The sequence below is a fragment of the Uloborus diversus genome, chromosome 3 (genome assembly GCF_026930045.1).
Source record: "Uloborus diversus isolate 005 chromosome 3, Udiv.v.3.1, whole genome shotgun sequence".
Classification (NCBI taxonomy): domain Eukaryota; kingdom Metazoa; phylum Arthropoda; class Arachnida; order Araneae; family Uloboridae; genus Uloborus; species Uloborus diversus.
The window spans coordinates 115894634-115920768 of record NC_072733.1 but is presented as its reverse complement, the minus strand read 5'-3'; the positions used below and the strand labels follow the sequence as shown (position 1 = coordinate 115920768).

The 26135-nt window shown below is 34.9% G+C and overlaps 1 protein-coding gene across 1 annotated transcript in view; it reads right to left on the bottom strand.

Annotated features, from left to right (window-relative positions):
- Window positions 1–15702: 15702 nt before the first annotated feature.
- LOC129218241 (paired mesoderm homeobox protein 2-like) overlaps window positions 15703–26135 on the bottom strand; it is a 79720-nt gene continuing 69287 nt past the window's right edge. Inside the window, exon 3 of the mRNA XM_054852465.1 lies at window positions 15703–16042. Coding sequence (XP_054708440.1) covers window positions 15785–16042 — 258 coding nt within the window. The 3' untranslated portion in view covers window positions 15703–15784. The remainder of the gene's footprint in view (window positions 16043–26135) is intronic.

The window sequence follows — 26135 nt, the reverse complement described above, 5'->3', positions numbered from 1 at the left end:
TGAATAAAAAAAAATAATTTGAATTCTGAAATTTTGAATTCAAATTATGTGTTTCGCGCTATCACGAGTTGCGACACGACCTTACTCATTGGAGTTATTATTTCTAGAAACAGCTCCTGTCCCCTCGCCCCCAAGGCCCTAAACCTGCCCCTCCACCTGGGAGGTTACATGTGTATACTTGTGTGCGTGTGTAAACCTGTGTGTATGCACGTAGGCGTGTGTAGGACATGGACGCCATTGACCAGAAGAAGCAGATTCCTGGGGAAAGTGCTCAGGAACAGAGGAGCTGTACCTGCAGAGGACGGTGGGCGGTATGCTGCGGAGGAAGGCCTGGGGGGGGGGGGGAATAAAATCAGAGTAACGTCAAGGACAGTCAAATGAGAACAATAAGCAACCGTGATTGCTCAATAGTGAATTAATAAGAAAATGAATGAATGAATACATATGGTAACTATTAAATGAAAGAATGTAAATGAAATTATTAATAAATAAGTACGCAAGTGACTTTTCATTATCATATTCATATTCTTTGATTTTCAGGGGTAACTTTATCTGTACTGAAATAGACTACATGTGTTACTTCTATACAGTTAAAATATTACCAGATAGGTGGCGCTAAGAGCGGAGTAAATATTTCACCACTTCACTTTGCCCCACATTCCCCTACTTCTTTTTGACGCAATGCTCGTACACATCTTTTTTTTTTTTTTGCGCACCAAAGTAAATTTTTGTAGTTTGCTTTCAACTGTCGCGTCTCGCGTAGGGGGCTCAAGTATTTATATCATATTAAACCAAGATTTGTGTTCCTTAAATAGAAGGCACGAGTTTTCCTAACAGAAGTTTCTTATATTCGCGAATGTTTTTCCCCGTTTCTGAGTTAACGTAATGGGGTTGTTTTGGTCAAGTTGATACATCGTGCGCAGTTCAAGTTGATACCGAGTAATACTTAGACTCAAAAATTTTAAGGGTTATTTCCTTTTATAAGAAATGCTTAGAAATGAGCCCCCCCCCCAAAAAAAAAGAGCATCTATCAGTCACATTTGAATTTCGACGTCTTGAATTCAAATTATGTTTTAGCAATCAGCAATTGCGATAAGACCCTACTTGTTGGGTTTCTTGTTTTTACAAATAAAATAGAATGGTGCAGAAATTTGCACCCATCACACTATGACTGGTGATTTTCTAGAATTGGTAATACAAGGCATATCCACAAAAAAGAAATGGTGATTAGGATGCGGTAATACAAATGAAGAATTTATAGCCGATATCTACTAGTAAGTATACTTATTATAAAGATTATTTGCAGCGTATAACGTTAATATAAATCAATTTCTTATCAGTCTTAAATGATGGGATAGGTAGACAGAGTACTAAGTATGTGCCGAGTACCCGATACCACACTAATTACTTCTATTCTTTGACCACTATTCTAGAGAAATTTATATAATTATTGTACATTACTAATTCTCGTAGGCATGTTCTACGTAATTAGTGATGTAAAATACCCGGGTATTTATTTTTAGGGGTAAATACCCAGGGTATATACCCGGGTAAATACCTAAAACGGGTATTTGCCCGGGTATTTATTTGAAAAGTTTATATTCAACTAAAATACTTTTCTATATGTATTCCAGTATGTATATATACAGGGTCTATTGCAAAAGTAATGCAATTTTTTTTAAAGTAATTTATTAAACAGATTTGCACAAACACTTAAAATTCTTCAAAGTAATTTCCTTGGGCTTCTGCACATTTCTTCCATCATCTCTGCCATGACTGGTAAGTGCCCTGAAAGGCGTTTTTTGGGACCTCCCCTAGAGTCTTCGTCATGGCTGACTGGATCTCTTCTAGGGATGAAGAATAGGTTCATTTCAGGCCTGCCTTAATCCGAGGGAACAAAAAGAAGTCTGTCTGGGCGACGTCAGGACTATAAGGGGCTGGGACAGCGTTTTCACCTCGTGTTTAGCCAGAAACTCGGGAATTCGCATCCCGTTATAGCAAGGTGCTTCAGCACGAACTTGCCTCACACTTTTCTCAGAACTAAATAAATCTTGAGTAATGCGAAATACAGCAGTAGACGACATGTTCAGTTCATTTGTAACCATCTTGATTGTCAATCGAAGGTCTAATTCCAACAACTGAGGAACACAAGCCACATTGTTGTCGGTTTTGCTGGTTGACGACCGCACAGAGCATTATTCATCTTGAACCTCTTCCTAGCCCTTTTTAGAGGTCTTTAACTACCTCAAAACTTGTGAATAGGACAGAGAAGAGTCCCTGTAAGCCTCATGAATCATTTTGTTAGTCTCTTCAAGAGATTTTGTTGGTTAAGCAACAAAACTTAATCGCATACCGTTTTTCCCATGACACGGTCGATTCACAGAGGTTAACATTAACTTATGTCCGGCCATTTCCACAGCTCGGAGAACCTCGAGACTGGTTTTCCGAAAAAACTTAGGGTACCACTCACCTAAACCAAGTCGTTCGATTATACTCCGACCAATAAAAGCGGCCTGGAAAAAACCATTACATTACTTTCAGAATACACCTTGTATATAATCAACCCTATACAAAACAATAAATTTTTTCCCAAAATTGTATTTTGATCACATATTTAAAAAATTATTGTGTGAAACAATTTAGCAATCTAATATGATATTCACAATTAATGTGTTAGATATGCCTAAACAATGTTGAAAGCCAAATTTCAGATATAAAAAGCCATTCTACAAAAAGTAAAATGCTTAACTGGTTACAAAAAAAAAGCAAAGATTCTTTGGTTCACGATATGTTTCTTTCATAATTTCATCAATAAAAAATTCAATAAAAAATATTATAAACTGCTTACTATATATGTATCAGTTTTACCAATTATTTCAAATTTAGATTTAAAAAAAAAGAGTCCCATTCACTTTTTGCATTTTTTTAAAATACCCAGTTTTTGGGTATTTACCCATCAGGCCTTGGGTAAATACCCAAAAAATATTTACCTACCCACTGGGTATTTACCCAATCCACATCACTATACGTAATACATTGTTTTAATCAGCTCCCCCCCTCCCCAAGGCCGTAGTCAGAGGAGGGGAGGTCAGGGTGTCAGAACCCCCCCCCCCCCTTCCCTCGAAATTTTCAAAATCTTGCATGCTATAAAAAAGCTGTCAAAAAATTTTCGCACTTCAACTCGAAAAAAATTAAAGATGTCTCCCCCCCCCCCCAATTATACCAAAGATCGTCTAAATTTCCGTTTTAAAGGCTTCAATTTCAAAAAAAATCTCCGCTGAAGCGCCCCTGAAAATTAGCGAAGAAGGGCCCACAAACCCCTCACTATCATTACCGAAGATGTTCTAAAACATGCGTTTTAAAACTAACTTCAAAATTTTTTGCAGGAATATCTCACTGCCCCCCTTCTTGTCTCACCAAAATCATTAAACATTGTCTTTAATTTAGTTTTTATGGCTTAAATTTCGAAAATTTTCCGGAGGAGAGCTTCCGAAAACTCCTCCCCCTTACAGCATTGAAAGTCAACCAAAATTACGTTTTCGGAGCTTCAATTGGGAAAGATTGCCAGTCCCCTTAACGTTACCAAAGATGATCTTACAATTGTATTCTGAAGATTTCAGTTTCAAAAAAATTCCCGGAGATTGACATCAAATCTCTCTCTTTCCTAACGTTACCAAAGATCGTTTAAAACTTCGTTTTTGCAACTATAATTTCGGAAATTTTCGGGGGAGAGTCGCCGAAACCCCTTTTTTGTAGCATAATAGATGATAATTGACAGTTGCATTTTAAAGGATACAATTTCAAAAAGGACCGGGGGAGCGCCCCTAAACCTCTATTTACATTATCAAAAGTTGTCTAAAATGCATTTCATAAACTACAAATAAAGAAAATTTTCGTGGTCGGGCCCTGGAATCTCTCTTCCCCATCACATCACCAAATATCTTCTAAAACTGTTTTTTTAGAGCTATAATTAAAAGAAAAATTCGGTTGTTGAGCTCCCGAACCGCCTTTTTATTAACATAATTTAGAGATATAACAATATATATTGCGGTTTTACAATCATCTTCATACCTCTTATGCTTCTAATATTACCAAAGATCGTCAAAAACGCATTTTCAAGACTACAAATCCTTAAACTTTCTGGGGCAGAAGCCGCTGTATTAAAAACACTTATGATATAAAAAAAGATGCCTTCAATTTCATACACCTCCTATTTATTTTTTGACTTCGGAATCGCCCTGAGAGTCGGATCATGCCACGGCAGCAACTTCTAACACTTACCACTGGTTCAAAGGAGGATTTTAATCATTTTGACAAGAGCAAAGCTAGTCGAAAATTAGGTTTTTACGATCTTAATTTTGGAAAATTTTCGAATCAGAGTCCCCACAAAATCCCTGCTATCCTCCCAAAAATCACTTAAAAGTGCATTTTCAGAATTTTGATTTCGAAAATTTGCGGGAGGACAGCAGCTGCTTACCCACTCCTTATGCCGTTACCAAAGAGAACTTTAGAATATGTTTTAAGAAGGGAAAACTTCTAAATTTTCATCTCCTTACCGTAAACGGATCCAAAGAAGATTTGTAATGCGATTTTAGTCTTATTGTCAATAACTTGAAATCCCCTCGAACCTCTTCTCTTCTACAACAGCATCATCAATCGTAGACCTTATAACTTCAAAAAATTTCCGAGTTAGAGCAACCACATCTTCCTCTAACCATCTATGCCCCTAACATTTCAACATGCATCCCAAAATTGCGTTTTTAAAACTTCAATAACAAAATTTCCTGGGGTCAGCCCCAAATGCGTTTTTAGGGCTCAAAAATTTCCAGGGGAGCGTCCACAAACCAAACCCTTTTCCTTGTGTTTCTACGAAATATAGCCTGAAATTGCGTTTAAAAAAATGTCTTTTGAAATAGCGTCTAAAATGAGATATCAAACCCAATGTCAGTTTTACAAAATATCAAAAATACTTCTGGGTCTGCTCCTCTCTTATAAACAATAATTTAGGTGCTCCTAACCTTCAAAGCTCATGAAAAGTGATTGATGGTTCATATTAATATTTCATGTTCTAATTTGAGGGCCAATTGAAGTCCTCATGCCATTGGTATCTCTTTCACGATTGCGACATTTAAGACACCACACATCATTTTCTGTACCAACAAAACTTGTACATTATTGAATTTTGATTAAATGATATAATAATAATAAATTATTTGGAAAGTAAGAAAAAAAAATCATAAAAAAAAGGCTTCAAGACAGTCGAGAAGATAACCAGCAGTAGCAGTGCATTTTTTTAAATAGTATAAAATATTTAATACAGTTTGGAAATTTTTGAATAATGACTGATAATCATTACTAAGGATCGCATTAAAATTTTATATTTGCTATCCTGAAGGTATAATAATAAATTAATAAATAAATTAAGGTTCTCCCTCCCGTTGAAAAAAAAAAAAATCAGGACTGTAATTGCTAAGGGGACACCTAGGCATATCAAAATGACCGTTACATAACGTTTTAGTATTTATCAAATTCGTACTCCAGTTACATTTCGTTCTCCAGCTGAGCTTTAATTTAGACTATGATGTGCGCAAAATTAGAAACGCTTGTATCTGTCTAATATTAACTGAGTAAATTGTAACAAACTTCTTTTTCTACAGAAGAAAAGCTCTTTTCGACGACGTAAAATATTGAGGAGAGCGTATGTCAATTTTAAAATACCAATTTTTGATATTTATACGTAAGAACACTAGTGGCGCAATCAGAGGAGGAAGGGAGATCATATTTTTAATTCATATTTTTTTAAAACTATTCTTTATTATTGAAGCGAAGAAAAGAACACGTCTTGGGAAAACACAGTGATTGTTAAAAGAAAAGAATAATGATGGGAAAAAAAATCTAAATTTCTCTTTGAAAGAAATCTTTGAATAAAAAAAATTCAACAGTATAGCTTACTGTTCTTATCTTTCCCTCTTAAGTTTTAAAATTGCAGCTTCTCTGAAGCCCCCCCCCCTCCTCACACACACACACACACACACCGAAAGTATTATGGAGAGAAGAGCGAGCATCTGAGAAATTCCATTTTTGAAAATCTTCAATTTCACAAAAATTCCAGGGGAAAGCCCCTAACAACATTTCAAATCGCTTAAAACTGCGTTTTTGGAATTTTAATTTCGAAAAATTACTGGCCCTAATGTTGCAAAATATGGTCTTAACAATCGCGTTTTTAAGACTTGAATTTCAGAAAATATTCGAGCAATGGTACCTGAACCGCCTTCTTCCAATATGATAAAAAAATAAGTTTTTAAAATTACACTTAGAAACAGTTTACGTGGTATATCCCCTAAATATACATGATTAAGTTTTTAGGACCATAACTTTGAAACAAATTTCCAGGGGGAGAGGCTCCAGAACCTCTTTTCTGTAAAATTATTCAGCTCGTAACGTTTGTCTACGATTGCGTTTTTGAAACTTCAGTTAAGAAAATTGGGAAGGAGGGAGGAGTATTTGATCTATTAAAAAAAAATCGATGGAAGGCAGTACTTGAGCTCCATTCTTTACCCTAACGTCAATATATATGGGCTATAATTGCGTTTTTAAGGCGTCTATTTCAACCATAGACATGGAAACCGGTTCGCTCGCGCTCTCTTAACTAGATGGATCATCCTGTGGTAGAAAAGTGATTCCTTTTCAACCAACGATCGTCTGCCATTGGTAGGGCAAGAACTTTACACCGCGCATCACATAAGCTTACTATCGGTTCGTTTTCCGCAATTTTCTGTGATTTTTCTGTTTTAAAATAGTACTTTCAGTGAAGGTTTTTTTTTTTTTTTCAATTTGGAAAAAAAAATCCTCAAAATAATTTTTCTGTTCGAAATTAACTACTGGAGGTAATTTCAAAACAGAAAATAGATTTCGCATCTTCTTAATTTGTAACTCATTCGGAATTATGCGAAACATTAAAGTATACTTTTGTCTTTAACGAAAAATTAATTTTTGGGTAACGGATAAGTCAGTTTTAATCACTACAGGATTTTTTAGCCTGCATCTCGTATTTTGTGTGAATTCTCGCATATTTTCAAATAAAGGGATTTTAAATTAACTCGGATATATCTGTGAAGTTTACTGCATAAAATTTGCAATTCATGGGTAAATTTATATGTACTTTTGGTTGGTAATAAATTATAAATTTAAGAAGTCAAAATTGATATTGAATGGCTTTTAAAGTCATGATAACATGTTTAATTACTCGTAATCAGAATATGTACTTTAAATTGCAAGAAGTAAAATTTACAAAATATTTTTATTGAACAAAAATGGCATAAGGTACATAGATTTGTAAATCTCACATCCACTTTCGGATCAGAATCAATAACAAATATTATGAAATAAAATAATATGTAACACTTGCAACTAAATTGTTGATAAAACACGAAAATTTGCTATTAATTCTCTATTACGTGCAGTTTTTAATGGTGACAACTTTTCAACGCTCTTTTTTGATTGATCTAAAAGTTTTATGTCCTTAAAAATACAAAAGACTTTAGTTTTCGAGCGGTATCTGCCTGCATGCGAGTGAAAAATGTTATCCATTTCTCACTGAAACTTGCTAACTTTAAACTTTTCTTAAAATTACGAGAGAACTACAAACTTTATATTTCGGTTACGGGGACACGAAGGCAAAAAATTTACGAATCTAGACACATGATGTACTTAGCTCTTTCCATTGCTACTAAATCATCAATATTTTTTCGTTATTACACTATCGTATGGTTTCCTAGTATCTTTGAAACTTAAAGTTGAAGCATTAGTTATCGTTATATTGTTCTAAAAGCTAGTAAATTGCATAAAACTATACGTAATCAGCTTATATGTTAACTTAGTAATTGTTCATGTTTTTCTTCAAGCAAAATTAAAATAAAATGCTGTTTGGTATAAGTTTATTTATGCTATTTTACACTTAACGCATAATTTAATCGTTATTAAAGAGTTTTTGTTAATTTTTGTCTGATTCTACTACGCTTACAATTGAGATTCTTAGAAATTTGGTGACATCTAGTTTTAACATATTGGTTTGCAAGTAATTTTATTAGTTGAGGTGTATGCTCCCTATCTTTATCATCATTGCCATGATTGATCTCTTTAAATAATGAAATGCAAGTAAAATTGGCTACCACTAAATTGACAATTTTGGTTCTTATTTTGACCACACACATTTTTGGTAAACCTTTGTTAATATACTTACGGATACACTTTTCTGTTTCTGAGCAAATTTTAACACTATCCTTAGTCGGTTTCGTCAGCCCTCCTTTATTTTTCCTATCAAATAGTAGTATGAGTTACAATATTTTTACTCCTGTTGATTATTTAACATTATAGTAGCTCAAACTAAATTCTACTCTTCTAAATACAAACTCACTCTTATCTGTAGAAAGATACATTGCTTCCTTTCTTTGCTCTATTCGTACACTTAAATGCTGAACACGAAGTCGGCATGATTGAGTTTCATCCACCTGAAAAAAGCTGAGAAATAAAGCAAATGGTGTTCAACCACCAATATACAGTAGTACCTCCTGTAAGGGACACCTCCAAATAAGGGACACCTCTATTTAAGGGACATTTTTTCTGGTCCCAGTCCCTTTGAATTGGGAGCTCCATGTATTTGCCTCTGAATAAGGGACACTCTATTTAAGGGACAGTTACAGAGAAAACATACAAAAATTAATGCATAAATGCATACAAAGTATTGAATTTACTGGAATTTGAGTCTTTAACTCAACTGGAGAAAAGTTGACATGAACGTATACTGACGTATTCTAAAAGTCTTGCTAAAATTTATATGCCTGTTCATTTTCTCTCTGAGCACTTTATTCAAGAAGGCTAACAGCCGATGGATAGTCAACGGCCCACGAATAGCTTTGTGAAAAAAAACTTGAGATGTGAACACTGATTGAAATTAATACTGTATTGAATTTTAAATTGCATGAAATCAAATAAATTCATGTAAGAAATTACTTCAAAATAGTTCATGTATCTTCCAAAACTTTAGGATAATCAAATTTTTGATTAAATTTTAATTATTTAAAGAATAAATTTTGAAATTTGAATGGTTTTGAATTTATTCAGTATACATAAATCATTTTAGCATTTTATCTTAAATGTTAATAGTTCATGTTTATTACGAAATTATTCTGAATTAATATCTAATCAGTTCATATACCTCCGAAGAAGGGACACCTCTATTTAAGGGTGAAAATTTTCGGTCCCCTTAGTATCCCTTATTGAGAGGTTCTACTGTATTTGCCCTCACAATGTCTGCCGCGTCTACTCCTAGGGAGAATCATTTTCCCCTCCGAACTTCGGTAGGCTGATCCATCTAGTTAAGTGAGCGAGAGCGAACCGGTTCCCATGTCTATGATTTCAACACTTTCCGCTGAGACCCCTGCACGTTTTGCCCCCTATCATCAGCAAAGTCTAAAATTGCGTTTTTAAAACTACAAGTTCCAAAATTTTTCCGGGGGGTAGCTCCCGGACCCCCCTTCTTTATCTTTCCTGTCGGATCAAAAGTTCTCCCCCCCTCTCTCTCTCTTTTTGCCAATCAACCCCCCCCCCCCCCCGCCAAAAAAAAAACTTTTCTCTGGTTGCGCCACTGAATTACGCGCATTGGAAAACTGCGTAATGCTGGGATTTTGCTAGAAGATGCCAGAAATCGGGGTCGAATCTCACCCCCTGCACTAACTAAATTACGAAAAAATACAGAAGACAAAATTTTTCGCTGTAAAGTTTTTTTTTTTGACGGAAATGTCGTTTTCCTCATTTTAAATAAGGATGTACCCCCCCCCCCCACCCCAAGCTTGTTGATTAAAAAATTAAAAAAGTTATGATTTTCTACATTGTTAATATTAGTAAACTGTATCACTTTTGTCGTGTCAATTAGAGGGCCTCCGGATCAAGTTGCGCCTGGGGCCTCAAAATCGCATGATCCGACACTGAGTTTCAGGTTTTAATTTTGTTTTGTAAATATGTTATAAGCTGGGTTAAGAAAGATCAATAAACTGAAAAACTTTCATTTGTCATGTTTTCTTCATACTAGATAACTAAATGTGTTTCATTTTAATTATTATTCATATTGAGACTATCATTCACTGGTTATTTCCTCATTAATTAGTTTAAAAACTATTTGTTCAATTAACAACATTACAGGGAGCAGCGCAAGTCACTACTATCACTTTTGGTCATTATTTACTCAATATTCTGTGGCTTGGCATTCCTTGGTGTGCTGAATCCAATCTTGAGTGATTTGATCTACATCTTTAACCCCAATTGCATAATGTTTTTCAGCAGTCTGCATTACAAATAAACAAATTCAAAAATAGTCTGCAAGGTAAATCAGCATTAGATTATTTATGACTTATTATAAAGCATCAACATTTAATTCCTGAAATTAAAATGTTAAATTTGAAAAATATGTGTAAAACCTAGGTTATAAAGTTTCAAAATAAAATTGAAAGCAGAGATATGGGTTTAGTGCCTTGTTATTTAACCCAAAATGAAAAATTTCAAAATAAAGAAATGTTAATAGTTATTGTAACAGCTTATTACATTATAGATTTTTAGTATATAACAGGTATTTGAAATGCATATTTAAAATATCTGTAACATGAAATGATGTATTTTTTGACCTAAATTTCTTTGAAAAAATTGGGAATGTTTTTGTAGCCTAGAGGATTATTATATACTCTTTTTAAGTTGGTGTCGCAACTCACACATTTGGTGTCTTTATGTGCAAGCATGCAGTGTCGCATGCCATATGGCAAAGAGAAAAATTTCATCATTGAAACTGAAATTGTTGTTTCTCATGTGTCCCTTTTATTTCCATGATTATTTTTGTCTTTCTGAACATTGCTTAGAAATGGTACACTAATTGATCAGTTTTCCCAATTTTTGTAGTTGTGTTTTTTCCACTTTCATTCAGAATTGAAATTACCTTGATGGTTCTATTATTTTGTTGTTTTCAAAATATTTTGAGTGAATTTATTAATTACTAGCTGACCCAGCCACACGTTGCTGTGGCTCAGAAGGCATCGTTTTGTGGCAGTCTAATGTTTTAAATAACGCTGAAAATAGGTTAGCCAGAGCATTTCTAGTGTTTGATAACTATAAGTGTACATGAAATACTCTGCCAGCTCAGTCAATTCCAGCCGAAGACTGTAGCTTCGTGCTTATTAGCACTCATAGGAGTGACTGAGCTGGAGATGGAAAACCTCTTAAGGAAGCCAAGAATGCCAAACAAACTGGTAGGTAATACAGAATTAGCATTGATTAGACGAGTGACCAAAGCAATGGTTCGGTTCAACTCGAATATTGAAGACAAGGCAAGTAGGGGAGACCGGGGCAAGATGACGAATGCCTTAAATTTTCCGTTTTAAACCAGATAACTGCATCAACTGCATGCTACTGGCTCTCCTATCCGCTGTTCGTTCAACAATAGTATAGAGACGCTTAAATCGCCATATTTATATTAGTTCTGAAGCTCTGATTGTTTACCGTTGCCACGGTATAACTTTTATGCATGTGTAAATAAGCTCTGCTACATATACATATAGGATATATCGTGTCTCTTGAGTATTTATGAGTAACTTAGTTTAAATACTACCTATTGCCATGAATAAATGTCAATTAATCGCCTTTTTTTAGGCAATAGAAAAGAATCCGTTCAAACAGGCAATCTGGGGCAAGATGACGGGCAGCAACGCGGGGCAAGATGACTAGCTTGCCTATTGCCCGTGTTTCGGAATTTATTAACACTCCGTCGGGCGCAATATGTTGTAGAACATGATCGGGCGCATTGAGCCTGGGAAGCACACTTTGATCTACTGATCTTTTCTACGCATGTTCACATTTTCTTACGAAAAAAATGTCAACTACAAACACCAAAGAAGAGAAATAAAAGTTTTTCATGATTTTCGAATGTACAAGTTTATTTGAGAAAATGAATATACATTTTTCCATAAGCTATTGAGGGCGCGTGGCTAACTAACGTATTCGAGGTGTGCCTAATAGATCAGTTGCGCCCGACGGAGTGTTAAACTAACTATGTTGTCCACTTTATTAAATTTCCGTTAACTCTGTGTGATTGTCCTAGCGACCTTGCGCTTCTCCTCTGGGGCTAAAGGACGCATTGAATCAAGGGAGGTACCGTTCGAAAGCGGGTGACCAGGAGCTATTTATAAACTAGTTGACCAAATGACTAGTTGTATGAATTAAACCAAGCAAAGAATCTCCTGCTCTGGTGATTATTGACAATCATAAATCTCACATAGCTTTGCAGGCTATCTTATATTGCAGTGACAAAACATTATGATAGTTCGGTTGCCATTTCACACATCGCATCGTCTCTAGCTCCTGATGCGTCATTTTTCTGCCCATTAAAATCCTACTATAGCCAAGCATGTGACAACTTTATGGTCATTCATCAAGGACAAACTATCACAGAAAAAAAAATATTGGTGAGCTTTTGAGCACCGCTTACTTCAAAGCAGCTACAGTTAGAAATGCCGATAAAGGGTTTGAAGAATGAGGTATTGAGTCTCATAATTTTCTTGTTTTAGCGGACCTTGTTGGCTCTGAAACTGAGAATAATAGTGCTAATCCTCAGACCTTGGGAGTAGAAAACCAACATATAAACCCTCCAGACGAAGCAGAAATTATGGCAAATGCTGATTCCGATACACCAAAGAAGCATGTTAGTGTTTTTGGTTTCAATGCATTGCCTGAAGCAACACAATGCGAGAAAACAAAAACTGAAGCTCAAACATTCTTACAAGCACACCCATCAAAGAAAAGTTAGAACAAGGAGCAAAGCGGAAGAAAAAAAAAAGGAATTATTTAAAACGAAGCAGGGAAAATAAGTATTTGAGCAACTGTATTTGAGCACAAGTTTCATCGACAAACGTTTTCGGGTAACATTCTCGCTTTGCTTTTTGTACATATTTATAACAAGGATAAACATCTTTGTTAGCCTGCTGTATGACTTCATACTGACTCCTAGACAAATTAGCTTCAACAAATATTGCTAAAGCCTCTTCCGGCGAGTGTTTTTTGATAGTAATGCAGCCAGCAGTGACTGCTTTTCGAAACTTTGTTGCTCTGGTTGGAGATTTATTTATGTCTTGGATAACTTCTGCCACGTCTGTGTTGCCTATGGCACGATGACTCATTTGAGCAGCATACTTTAATTCATCAACAGCAACATTTTTTTCTTAGTTCCGATGTTTTTCGGCGCTTCGTTCTTTCACTCGATTCTCCGAAATCCTTACTGGGTCTTCCTAATGGTAAAAGACCCGGAACTGAGTAGGTAGGTAACATAACCCCTTCTTTTAACCAATTTTGGTTGTTTTCTAGAAGTCGGCTTTCCATTCTATTACATGCCATCCATTTTCGCATGTAAACAATTTTAAAACTGTTAATGGTGTTTTTCACTTCCGACAATTTTTCGCAAGGGCAGTTAGTAATTTTAGCTAGATTTTTAATTAGTTCTTTAAACTCTCCATCAAAGGACCTTTCTGTACTGCCAATTAACATCTTATGCAGTTGTATTCGACTCATAGATGTAACAGAAGCCTGTGAACCTAAAAACAACCGAAAAAAGAGAAATAAATAAAAATCACAACTGCTCAATTGATCGCGTTATTATTTTTTCGGGCAAATTCGGGCAAACTTTTAGTTTAGATTATCAAAATAGAGATTCTGAAGTATCACGGGGTATAATTTTCAATGAGTACAAATGAGTACAACATGTTTAAAAACCTTCACTTTTTTAGGAATTGCAAAAAAAAAAAAAAAAAAACATATAATTTTTGTGAAGTTTGACGAACCGTACTAATGTAAAAATGGTAGTTTAAAATAAATAAAAACTGATGAATAATAGTGCACAAACCTTGCTCAACCCCGTCCATAGTAAATTACTTCACTAGAGTTACTTCTGACGTGAAAATAGTACAATGAAGTAACTTCGAGAAACTGTAATGACTCAAACGAAGACAGCCGTATTTCGAAAGCGCTAAGTTCTGACTGCTGGTAAATTCGACTGGTTAGTCTCAGTGCAGAGGGAACACTTCCACGTGATGCCAAATTTATCTACCTTTTCTGAAATTTAAGGTCAAAACTACTCATTGAAGTTTGCATTTTCGACTTTTGGCCAGCTTTTTGGCTCAAATGCCCCTCTGTGCGATGTGCAAAGTTTTATTCCAATCGGTGATTCACACTTGGGCAGGGTTACTTGTGAGCTGCCTTCTAATTTCTATGTATCAGGAGAATGTTTCTAAACCAGAACCAAAATCAATCATCAGGTGCAATGTTCTCATGGTAGATTGTCAACTGATTTGGACACATTTTGAATATTTGCTTCGTTCCGTTTTTTCCTTCAAAATAAAGATATTTCCTAGTCAGAAATACTGCAGACTTCTCCAAAAACCTGCGGTAGGCGTCGCGCTGTTTCTTCTACCGGGCAAGTAACGTAGTCGAAAGATGCAAATTGGAAATACATACAAAGTAAGATGGAAGAAGACAAAGAGATAGCTTGTGCATGCTTCAAATTTGAAACATTGGAAAGTGTCCATCCTCAACATAGCACCTCTTTTTGCAGTGGAATCCCAGAAGCAGATTTTTTTTAGCAGTTTGCACCCCAAATAAAACACCCAAATATAATCGGCAAGCTAAACATACAATGTATTAGTCATATAACTTAAATCAGCCCCAATAATGCAAAATAAATGAATAAATAAATTAGTTAATAAAAATGTACTGAAGTTAAAAATTACAAGTAAAACATAATATAACATGCTTCAAAATGAAATAGAGAACTAATTTTTACCTGAAGCTAAAATCAGCAAAATTTGTGCAAATTTGATATTTCTATATATTTCTCAAATTTTTAATATAACCAATTATTTTTTACTTTTCAGTTCCTGTGTGTTTTTTTAATATTTTTTAATTGGAAATAATTTCTGGTTGATGAGTTTTTTATGTAAGAAGTTTGGCAACTGACAATGATTAGACATATCAAACACATCTATGCTACATAATGTATGGGATTACTAATTTCTCCCACATAATGTTTTAAACATGACACAAATGCAATTTTGGGTAAAATTGTTTTGGGGGAATTTTCTACACCCATGCTTTTTCCTGAATTCGCCTGATGCGAACCCAATATCTCAAGAGTTATTTCATTTGGACAAAACACACGATCACAGACAAAAATTTTAAATTGGCAAAAGGAAGTCGATGTCCCAAATGTTTCCTCTCATCGTCCTTGCAATGATTTTGATATAAATTTGATTCTGCAAAATTTTTTATGATGGGCTACAAGATATATCAATCTTCAGAATCAAGATAATTTTATTACAACCTAAATGACTTTAAAACTGTGGTACAGTCGCCTCAGAGCAACAGAAAGATATCTTGGTATTAATTGTGGGATTAGATATCTTACTGTTGCTTTGAGACGAGTATATGGTCTTTAGTCTTCTTATTTGTGGCTTTGTATGTGTGTGCACCTACGTGACTTGATGTTGTTTATAAACATTTCACAGTAGCTAAGTGCGTCTATAAAGCTCATTGACTAGTAGGCAATTTTTTAAATTAAATATTTTTTTTTACTAAAACATGTTATACATACATTTATTTAGAGTATTTATTTCACACAATTTTCTCTTTTACTCTTCGGAGTAAATGTCTCGCGTGAATAGAAAGTCTACAAAAATGTCCCCCATTCCAACCGTCGTCATGGTGGTGCTGGGTAATGGTGAGGTCCTCCATAATCGTGATGGCGTTGTTGGAAATTGGGTAGAGCGTAATGTAGCGGACCGGCACTGGAAGCGCCGCTGCAGTAAGTTGGCGATACTTTCCATGGCAAAAGGGTTGTCGGGCGAGCCACAATAGGTTGCTCTACTGTCGGCAACGGTGGGCGAAGCTGGTTGCGTTGAGCTAGGATAGTGCGCTCGTTCCGACGAAACTTGGCCCTCCGGTTCTGAAACCAGACCTATACAACAGAAAGAGAAAGCAGACAAATAAAAAATCTTGCTCAAGTAACACGGTTTCAGAACCTCGTAAAAAAACTTTTCTTACAAAAGAGCAATTTTCACTTTTAAAGTACTGAAGCCAAAAAGCTAATAAATTAGTAATTTATTAGCTTTTAATTTACTTAATTAAAGCTTAAATTTACTATATAACTTCAAACATAACTTCATTTAGAAAGTTTTAACACCTACATTTGACTACTTAACGTTACTTAGAGTGCATAGCAGATTGAATAAGCATCAAGGAAAATTGCATCTGGGGTGGGAGTCGAACCCGTCACCTCATTGCCGTGCTCGGGCATGTGCCGGAGCAAGGAAAAACCTTCCCAATCCCTAAGACTCCAACATACTCGCTGTGAGGAAAATCATCTGAAATCATATGAAATTTTCAAATGTTTCCTCTCCAAATGTATCATCCTTGCAATGATTTTGATATAAATTTGATTCTGTGGAATTTTTTATGATGGCCCACAAGATAATCAATCTTCAGAATCAATATAATTTTATTATAATCTAAACAATTTTTAAACTGTGGTTCAGTAGCTAAAGAGGTAACGGGTAAGAAAGACCTGTTAGAGCACGGATAATTTGAAAATCAGACGTATGCAGGATCAACGGTACACACACAGACACATACTATATCGCCGCCTCAGAACAACAGTAGGTTATCTTATTATTATTTCTGGACTTAAATGTCTTACTCTTGCTTTGAGGTAACAATTAGGACTCGACCGATGCATCGGCGCAGATGGTTCAACAATTTAAACATCGGCATCGGTGGCCGATGCTAACTTGGAGGAAACATCGGCCTTAAAAAACATTAAAAAGCCGATGGAATTGGCAAATGTTTTCGAAAAAAAAAAAAAAAAAAGGACCTTTGCTGTTTTACTTCTTGATACAAAGTAAAGGGAGTAAGGCATATAAAATGTTTTACTTAAATTTCAGTATGAATTTCTATTTTAGTCACCCCTGAATGTACGTATGTATCTCTTCATAGTATAAAATGAAGTCTCCAAAAAGCGTCTGTTTGTAAAAACGCGCAAAACACGAGAACTACCCGGCCGATTTCGCTGAAATTTTCACAGTATTTTTCTTTTAGCACCGGAAAGGTTTGCAGACCAGTTCGAAAAAATTAGTTTTTTTTTTTTAATTCCAATTTAGGCCCAATTTTCACATAAATTTTCGAGTATGGGGGTGAAAAAATACTTACACAGATAAATATTACGTAACGTTGGAAAGGGTCGAGTTTTCCGCGTTCTACGCAGTTTGTTTCAATGCTCTAACTTAATTACGGCGGGAGTTATTTGCGTTTATAGAGCTCGAATTTTTTTAAGCTTAACTGAAATTTAGGCACTGCTTTCTTCATTTTATATATCAATAAAAAGTGAAGGACACAGTTTTCTTTTTGACATCATTGGAAAAAGCAACCTTTTTAAAATTATATATCTTTTTGATTAGCATTTACTTGAGCAGAGGAAAAAATCATTTTGCTTTGAGAAGTAAATTTGCTAATTTATTAAAATATTTATGGATTACTTGCATGTTGTAACGCAATTTCAGGTTTAAGAATATTTCAATAAACAGTAACACAAATGAAAGTAACACCTTATTTGCAGTTAAATGTGTAGGAAATTTCATTATACCACATTATTTGAAAAAATTAAAATTAAAATTAATTCTTAAACCAATATTATAATTTAGACACGTGAAATTTTCTCTATTGCCATTATTATTCTTTTCCCCCTCTTAACTTGCATAATTGTATGATGACAAACTTTTCGATCCTTTTAAGTCTTCTACCAAATCTTGGAAGGGGAATGTGGGGCAAAGTGAAGTAGTTATGGTAACTTATCTTTTTCAAAATGAACAAATCCGAAAATTACAGCACGCAAAGAAAGAAAATTTATTTTATAATAAAACTTTCCAATGAAGCGTTTTTTTTTTTTTTTTTTCTATTTCTTTTCCCCTTTTTTTTGTTTTTGGCAATAAATTTGTACCTTAAGAAAACGTGGATTTTTTTTTTCTATGGGGCAAAGTGAAAAATGAAATATTTTGCTAATGAAATATTCTCTATTTGATTGTTTAAAATATTTCTGATCAAAAAAATGAGTAAAAAAGAGAATACATGAATATACAGGTGTTCCTCGTACACTGTTATAACCAGAGGTTCCAGACGAGTGAATATATTCCCCCTAAGGTGAAAGCATGGTGCCCAAGGGTGCCATACTAGCCAGGAAGTAGAGCAGGGGTGCGAAAACAGCAGACAGGGGTGCCAAAACAGCAAGCAATCGCAAAATGACTTGCTGGCGCATGTGCTTGCCGGCATACATTCACCATTCAGCCACTTCAATATGGCGGACGAATGATAGATTGCATCTATGCGTGTCTTCTATGTCTTTCACATTGAATGAAGTACACTACTGGATTAAATCTCAACGTTTCTAGGATAATTCTTTAAAATAACAAGTAAGTACAACTTTTGATCACTTTGTAGCTTTTAGGGCTTTCAAACATAGTTAAAAGTATGTTGAATGCTTTTCAGTTACCGTTAGTCCGTTACGATACCGTAGTACCGTTAGTGTCGTTAAATTTCCATCATTCAAAACGCTACTAAATATATATATCATTATTTTCTTGAGTACTCGATAAGCAACATTTAATCACCAAAATAATAACCGGAATAAGATTATCCATAATCAACAAGTGAGAACTTAAATAAAAATGATTCTTTTGCTTCGTAGATTACTACACAACAGCGAGCGCAAAAAATAAAAAAGAAATCTCTCTAGCTTTTTCGGTCAAGTGTTTGAGTCATTTCCTGTTAACGGTTAATATTTCGATAGCGTTAGGAATTTCTTTAAATTTTTAAACTGTCGAAAAATTTCATGCGCATTTTATTTTATTGTGATTTTGATTGAAATTTTGAACGTTTGAGAAACGAATTTGTTTTTCCGTAACTTTAATATCCCAGAATATTTTTGGCTTTTCATGTAAATAATTCATAAGTACCTCTACACTTTACTTTCGGTGCGGTTATTTCTCACAAATGATCATTAACTTAACTATGATTATTCAAATAATTACTCGTCTTTAACTTTAAATATATTTGTGACAGCTCTTTGATACCAAATAAAGTCTGTAGATATTTATTGTTTTATTCATTTTTAATATTACTTTGTAAAAAAAAACTCATCAGTACGCAGAATTTTTTCACAAGTTTTTTTACCGCCCCGAGAGTTATTGTAATTATTATTATTTATTTTATTTATTTTAAAGAAAAGAATAACATTTTCAGAGGTCCGCAATGTTTTTCATTTGCTTTTACCGACCCGTGGGTCAAAAGAGGTTGAGAAACACTGATGTAGAGAACGATCAGATGAATTAAAGCAATGAGCACCTCTTAACTATGTTGAAAACTCTGAAATATGATCAAATGCTGTAATTACAAGTTTTAATCATTTCCAGTACTGAATTCATGCAATGTGAAACGTGTGCAAAACGTAGACTATCATGAATCAAAACAAAACTATTAAAAAAAAAATACCCAACTGTATTCATAAACGCACACAATACGGGGGAGGGGGGGAGGAGGATCTACAGTAAGGGTGCCATTTCTCTCCGAAGGTTCATTCCTTTCACCCCGGCTGGCTATTTTTTTAAAAGGTGCCTGTTTTTCACCCTAGTTAGAGGTGCAATTTCGGCTCCGTATTAGGTGCCGCTGGTGACTAAGCGTTTCACCCCTGAAAGGTGCCGAATGCAACCTGTAGTTTTAACAGTGTATAACACTATTAATTCGTACCGTGTAGTATCGAAACCGTGTTACACGAGACTTTGAAATAATGCAAATCAAGCAATGTGTACCGTGTTATATCGAAACCATGTCTTAAGGTACAAATTTTAAAATCGCTAAACTTTTGGTTCATTAAAACATGCAGACGAAAACTGGGATCCCAAACATACAAAGGTTCTTAAAATTGGAATAGAAAAAGAACAAAATCGAATTTTCGAAAAATCGCTTTGATGTGCTCATTCCTATGCTACGAACTCGTTTTGGGCCAAATTTCATGAAAATCGGCCGAACAGTATAATAGGCGATATGCGTGTAAGATACAGAGATCCAGAGACAGACTTTCAGCTTTATTATTAGTAAAGATTTTGTTTCGGCTACATATTTTTAAATATCGTTCACCAAATTTAGCTTATGTTCAATCCTAATGTTACGAGGGCCATCCGGAAAGTGGTACCGGTTTCCGCCGCATGAGGCGCTGACGACGCGAGTAGCCGCCGGTCAAGGTCAGACCGCTTCAGTGGCTTGTCTGCCTTCTCTGTTGCAAGTTCCGTGACGATAGCATTGCCTGTGGTGTTTCTGAGAACGTTCATAATGTTTAAAAAAAAACTGAGAACGCCGCCAGTTGTGAAGTGAGAGCTGTGATAAAATTTCTCAACGCAAGAAACGTTCGACCTTGTCTATTGTCTGATGGCTTCATTCTCCTCCATGACAATGCCAGGTCTCATGCAGCGAGGATAACACAAGAACTTCTGTAGCAATTCAGTTAGAAAATATTCGACCATCCACCGTATAGCCCGGACCTGGCCCCTTCAGATTTTCATCTCTTTACAAAACTTAGAGTTTTTGGCGGGAAAAAGATTTGACAGTGATGAAGAACTTAAAGAAGGCGTGACTACGTATTTCAATCAGCTGGCGTTGAAGGAATATGACGCTTATACAAAAACCCGTCACACGTTATGACAAATGCTTAAATTTGCTTGGAGATTATGTGGAGAAGTAGTTTAAGGTATGCTCTTTTCAATAAAAATGTTTACATTTGTTAATATTGTCTGTGTCTTTATTTCACAAACGGGTACTACTTTCCGGATGGCCCTCGTATTTTCTTACAATGTATTGGACTCAAAATAATTTTCCTCTTTTTGCTTTTACAACCATGATGAGAAAAATAAAATTTTAAAACGGTTATACGAGTAAGTTAGTGTTATACGGGCAAACTAGACTTTCGAGCTAGAGAGAAACACGTATCAGTTTCATAAAAACGAAGTAAAAATCTTTTTACAATTGATATCATCCATTTTTTAACACAGTATAGAACAAAAATAAAATTCAATCTTTTAAAGTTTGTTTTATATCAAAACCGTGTAATATTATATTCAAGTTTTGTACCGTGTAATATTGAATCCCTATAATAATAGTCGCAAATTTCGTGCCGTGTGATATCGAAACTGTGTTGTACAAGTGCCGTGTTATACGAGAGACGCCTATGTAATGAAACAATAAACGAATAAATAAATAATTGAATAAATTTATGTGTGAGAAAAACAAAAAAAAAAAAAAAAAAACAGTAAATAAAATGAAAGAATAAGAAAATATAAGATAATTATTAAATGCAGGAATGCGAATGAATTAATAAATGAATGCGCAAGTGATTTAATAAATGATTGAATAAGTAAACGAAAAAACTATTTCACTTTGCTCCGCGTACACTCAGAACATTTAAGCTCAACACTAAATAAGTAAATACTGCACCGAATATTAGTAGGTTTCAATCAGGATTTAAAATGTTTACAAAAAGAACTTTATCATTTTATAATAACGAAAAAAAAAAAAAAAAAGTTTTGACTTCTTTACTAATAATAAAGCTGAAAGTCTCTCTGTCTGGATCTAGATGTCTGTCTGTCTGGATCTCTGTGACGCGTATAGAGCCTAGAGCAGTGGTTCCCAACCTTTTTTGGCCCATCGCCCCTTTCGGAAGTTAAATTACACCTATCGCGCTACACGTTCTTCCCTTAAAAACAAATTAGATGGCGCTGATTTTAGTGAAAATTAATGTTACTGAACGTCTAATTTTAGTTTAAAGCTTAAAAAAGTGCATGATAAAGCAATAATTAGCTTTAAAACTGAATTTTTTATTCTTAACCCCTTCCCCCCTCCCCAAAAAAGAAAGGAAAAACAATTTGAAGTGCTTTAATTAACCAACATCATTTACATACTTAGCAAAAATAAGAATACTACATTTTTCAGTAACATGCTTTTTTTTAAAATTGAAATCCGGAAAAAGTTAAAAATTTTAACTGTTAAGATTTGTTGTTTTTTTTTTTTTTTTTTTTTTTACCTTTATAATGGTTGCCTTGTGCTTGATGGAACTCCGTTAAAGCTTTGATGTCTGACTTTATATTAGTGAGATTTAATCTGAGGTCCCCTTTGAGGCAGATGTCCAATCTATTTCTTTGCTTCGTGAGAAGCTGCACTACAGAGCTAAATCCTCTTTCAACTAAATATGTTGAAGGGACTGAGATGAGAAGCTGTTCTTTTCCAAAGTTGTGGATAAGTACCCATAAGCTTCACCTAGGCAAGTTCGTAACCGTATTGCTTGAAAGTAATTTTTGATTCACAATCGAATTTCAAATCCATAAACTCTGTCTGCAAAGAGTTTTCTAGTTCATCTACATCTTCAAAACTAAATGGGTCTAAAATCCAGTCAGGAATTTGTAAGTTGATCAAATCTGCAAACCTTGATTCCATGTTCTTTTTTAACTGATCAAGGTGATCAATAAAAATTAAAATTTTTTCTTCAGGAAGTTCATCATCCACGATTAAACTTTTTTTTAGAGTCGGAAACAGGATAAATTCTTTACGGCCAATATTTGCCTTGTGGATTTCGAATTTGGCAATGAATGCTGAAATTATGCTTTTGACCTTGATGAGGTTCATCTTGTTTCCTTGAAGCTTAATGTTGACTTCGTTCATTTTTTCAAAAATATCTGTGAGATAAGCAAGTTCCAATTTGCGCTGTTTCAAATTCTCACTTGAAGCAGGATCATGCAAGTCGAGAAACTCAGCTACAGAGTTGAATAATTCAAAGAAACGGCGCAAACAGTTTCCTTTGGAAAGCCATCCCACAGACGTATGTAAAAGCAAGCGTTCGAATTTTTCATCATTTTCATGGCAAAGCTTTCGAAACAGGCGATCATTGAGAGAATTAGCTTTGATCTTGTTAATACCAGTAATGACTAATTGTAAGGTTTCATGTAAAAAACCACTCAATTTTTTTTGCAGCCAAGTGTTGACGATGAATGACACAATGGATGGTAATCACTTCTGGCACTTCTTTTTTAAGATGTGCAAGAAACCCAATATGACGAACCCGCCATGGCAGGGGCACCATCTGCTGCGCAAGCACTTACATTTGTCAATGGAATTTCTTTTTCTTCAAAATAATCCTTCACTGCTTTAAAAATCAACGATCCCTTTGTTGAGCTTTTAATCTTTAATCATAGGAGGGGGGAGGATGAGTATTTTTTTGAAAAAATAAATACATATGAAACTTAATCGGAAAACGATACCACAAAATTGTACTAAAATAAAAATTCGAAGTATGGTCACATCGCTTTATTGCTGAAAAACCTTTATAAGACATTTAAAATAAGTTTTAAAAAACTTTTTTGCTTATACTACGTCATAATATCCTTTGTTTGAAATAAATTTGTGTGCTGGATCAGAGGGTTAAAATTTCCCAGTGGAGTCGTATGGTATGATGTTTTAGATGCTAAAAATTAGAGGAGGAATCGTTCAAACGAAAGCAATAAGTGCGAAATTTTGGTACAAATCCCCCGACAGTCACATATCTCCTCACCTGATTCGGCTAACTTTTTTCAGACTTTTTTTAAATCATATATTTATGATGATGCAAGATTTGGTTCATGAATTTTTCTCTTTTTTATTGGAAAGAGGGCTTAAAATCCCAGACTTTTTTTTTTCAGTATCAGTAATCAAAGTTCCGGCGAACAACATTTCCTCAGTTATCTCTTTCAGCTCATTAATACACCTCACGTAAGCTAATAAAATAGCTCTGTTATCTGTCATAGTTGATTCATCAATCTGAAGTGCAAATTTACTTTGTGTCAAAACATTTATGAGTTTGCACTCAACGTCAATAGCCATTTCATCTATTCTCCTGGAAACTGTGTTGTTACTCAGGGGGAGAGATTGACTTATCTTTTTACTGGAGCCCTCACCAAGCAAAATTTCAACTATTTTTTCGGCAACCGGTAGAATAAGAGATTCGCCAATGGTATGAGGTTTACCACATTCTGCTATCAAAAGAGACACTTCGTAAGAAGCAAGAAGCCCTTTGTCAAGATCTGTTGCTTGTCTTCTAAGTAATTCACCCACCTTTGGCCGTTTGCGCCAACGGTCAGTCAGTGCTTACAAGATTTTTTTTTCTTCCTCGTGAAAACGGCAATAAAATAAAAGATATTATTTTTCGCTTTTGGGATTTTTTTTATCCGAACAGATTTGATTGACCTGTAAGTCATACATGCCTTATTTTCTGGGAACGACTTTTTTTGATTTGACGTGCCATATGTTTGGTTCGGTATTACACAATATAGTATTCTGAAAGATTTCTGAATTGTGTACCGATTTGTTTTAAATAAATATAGTTTTTGAAAGGTCAAGAATTTCCCATTACCAGGTATCCTAATACCGGTCGCCCCCCCCCTATCGCCCCCCAGAAAACTATCGCCCCCTAAAGGAGTTCGATCGCCCCCAGGTTGGGAATCACTGGCCTAGAGCGTTCGGCCAATTTTCATGAAATTTGGCACAAAGTTAGTTCGTAGCATGGGGGGGTGCACCTCGAAGCGATTTTTCAAAAATTCGAATTTGTTCTTTTTTTATTCCAGTTTTAAGAACATTTTCCAGAGCAAAATTATCATAAGATGGACGAGTAAATTACCAAGTTAACATAACGTGGAACCAAAACATGGGCAAGCCTACTAGCGAGAAATTCACCATACATTATTTTTAAATATACAGGTGAACCAAAAGACCTTTTAATTTTCTACTACGGGCAAAGCCGTGCGGATACCACTAGTAACAAAACATTACAATATGAGTGTATACAAATTGGCTTGTATTATCACAAGCTTTGATCTTTAGAGGTAACTTTTTCCTGACTGGAATCGACTCCATGTGCTACTACATAGTTAAAATGTTACCAGATAGGTGGCACTAAAAACGGCGTAAATATTTTAACATTTTACTTTGCCCCCTATTCTCTCCTAGTTAATTTTATAAGGCACTAGCTGTACCCGACGCGCGTTGCTACGCCAGCAAAAAAATACATCATTATACTAATTTTCATGACAATCGGTTGAACGGGGCAGAAGTTGCTACTCTGCAGTGCCACCTGGTGGCGAGTGGCTTCAATGAGCATATTATGCACCTTCTCCGTGGAAAAATACATATATATAGCAATTTTCATAATAATCGGTCCAGGTATCAAGTGAAGCCTTGACTATACTCAAATTTTGTACTCACCCAGTTTGCAAGATCAATCAATCGCTAAAAATATCAAATAGAAAAAGTTTGAAATCCCCCCGTTGCATGAAAAGTCATAAAACAATAAAGAAAGAATTTATTTGTTCTAACTCAAGAAAAATGGCAACAGCTAACTTCTTATCAATGAGATCTTTCACGCGAATTAATTTCTGCAGCCGATAATTTTATTCGTATTTATCCAATGGATTGTGACTTAAATTGGAATAAAAAAGGAACTATCGATCGGATTTTTTTCGAACTGGTCTATAAACATTCCCAGTACCAAAAATAACAAACGGTGAAAGTTTCAGCCAAATCTGCGGGGTAGTTTTTGAGTTCGTGGATGACATACAGACAAACATTCATTTTTAACCGACTTCAAAAGGAGGCGGTTATCAGTTCATACCGTACGTATGGTTTTTTTTTTTTTTTTTTTTGTCCACTCACAGCGTCTCACCTAGTGAACCGATTTTGATGATTCTTTTTTTAATGGATAGGGGATGGCTCAACTTAGGTCCCATTACTTTGCTTGACCATATTTGTCCTTTAGAAAAAAAGTTATGGGCAAAAAACAACAAATTTCATGCAATTTCCCTATTAAATGATTAAATATGAAACCCATTGTTATGAAAATTTGGTGCCATACGACAGTAACATTAATAGTAATTGTAGTGATAATTTTGAATGAAGGCTTTTCTGAAGCAAGCATCAAATTTCTTCAGGGG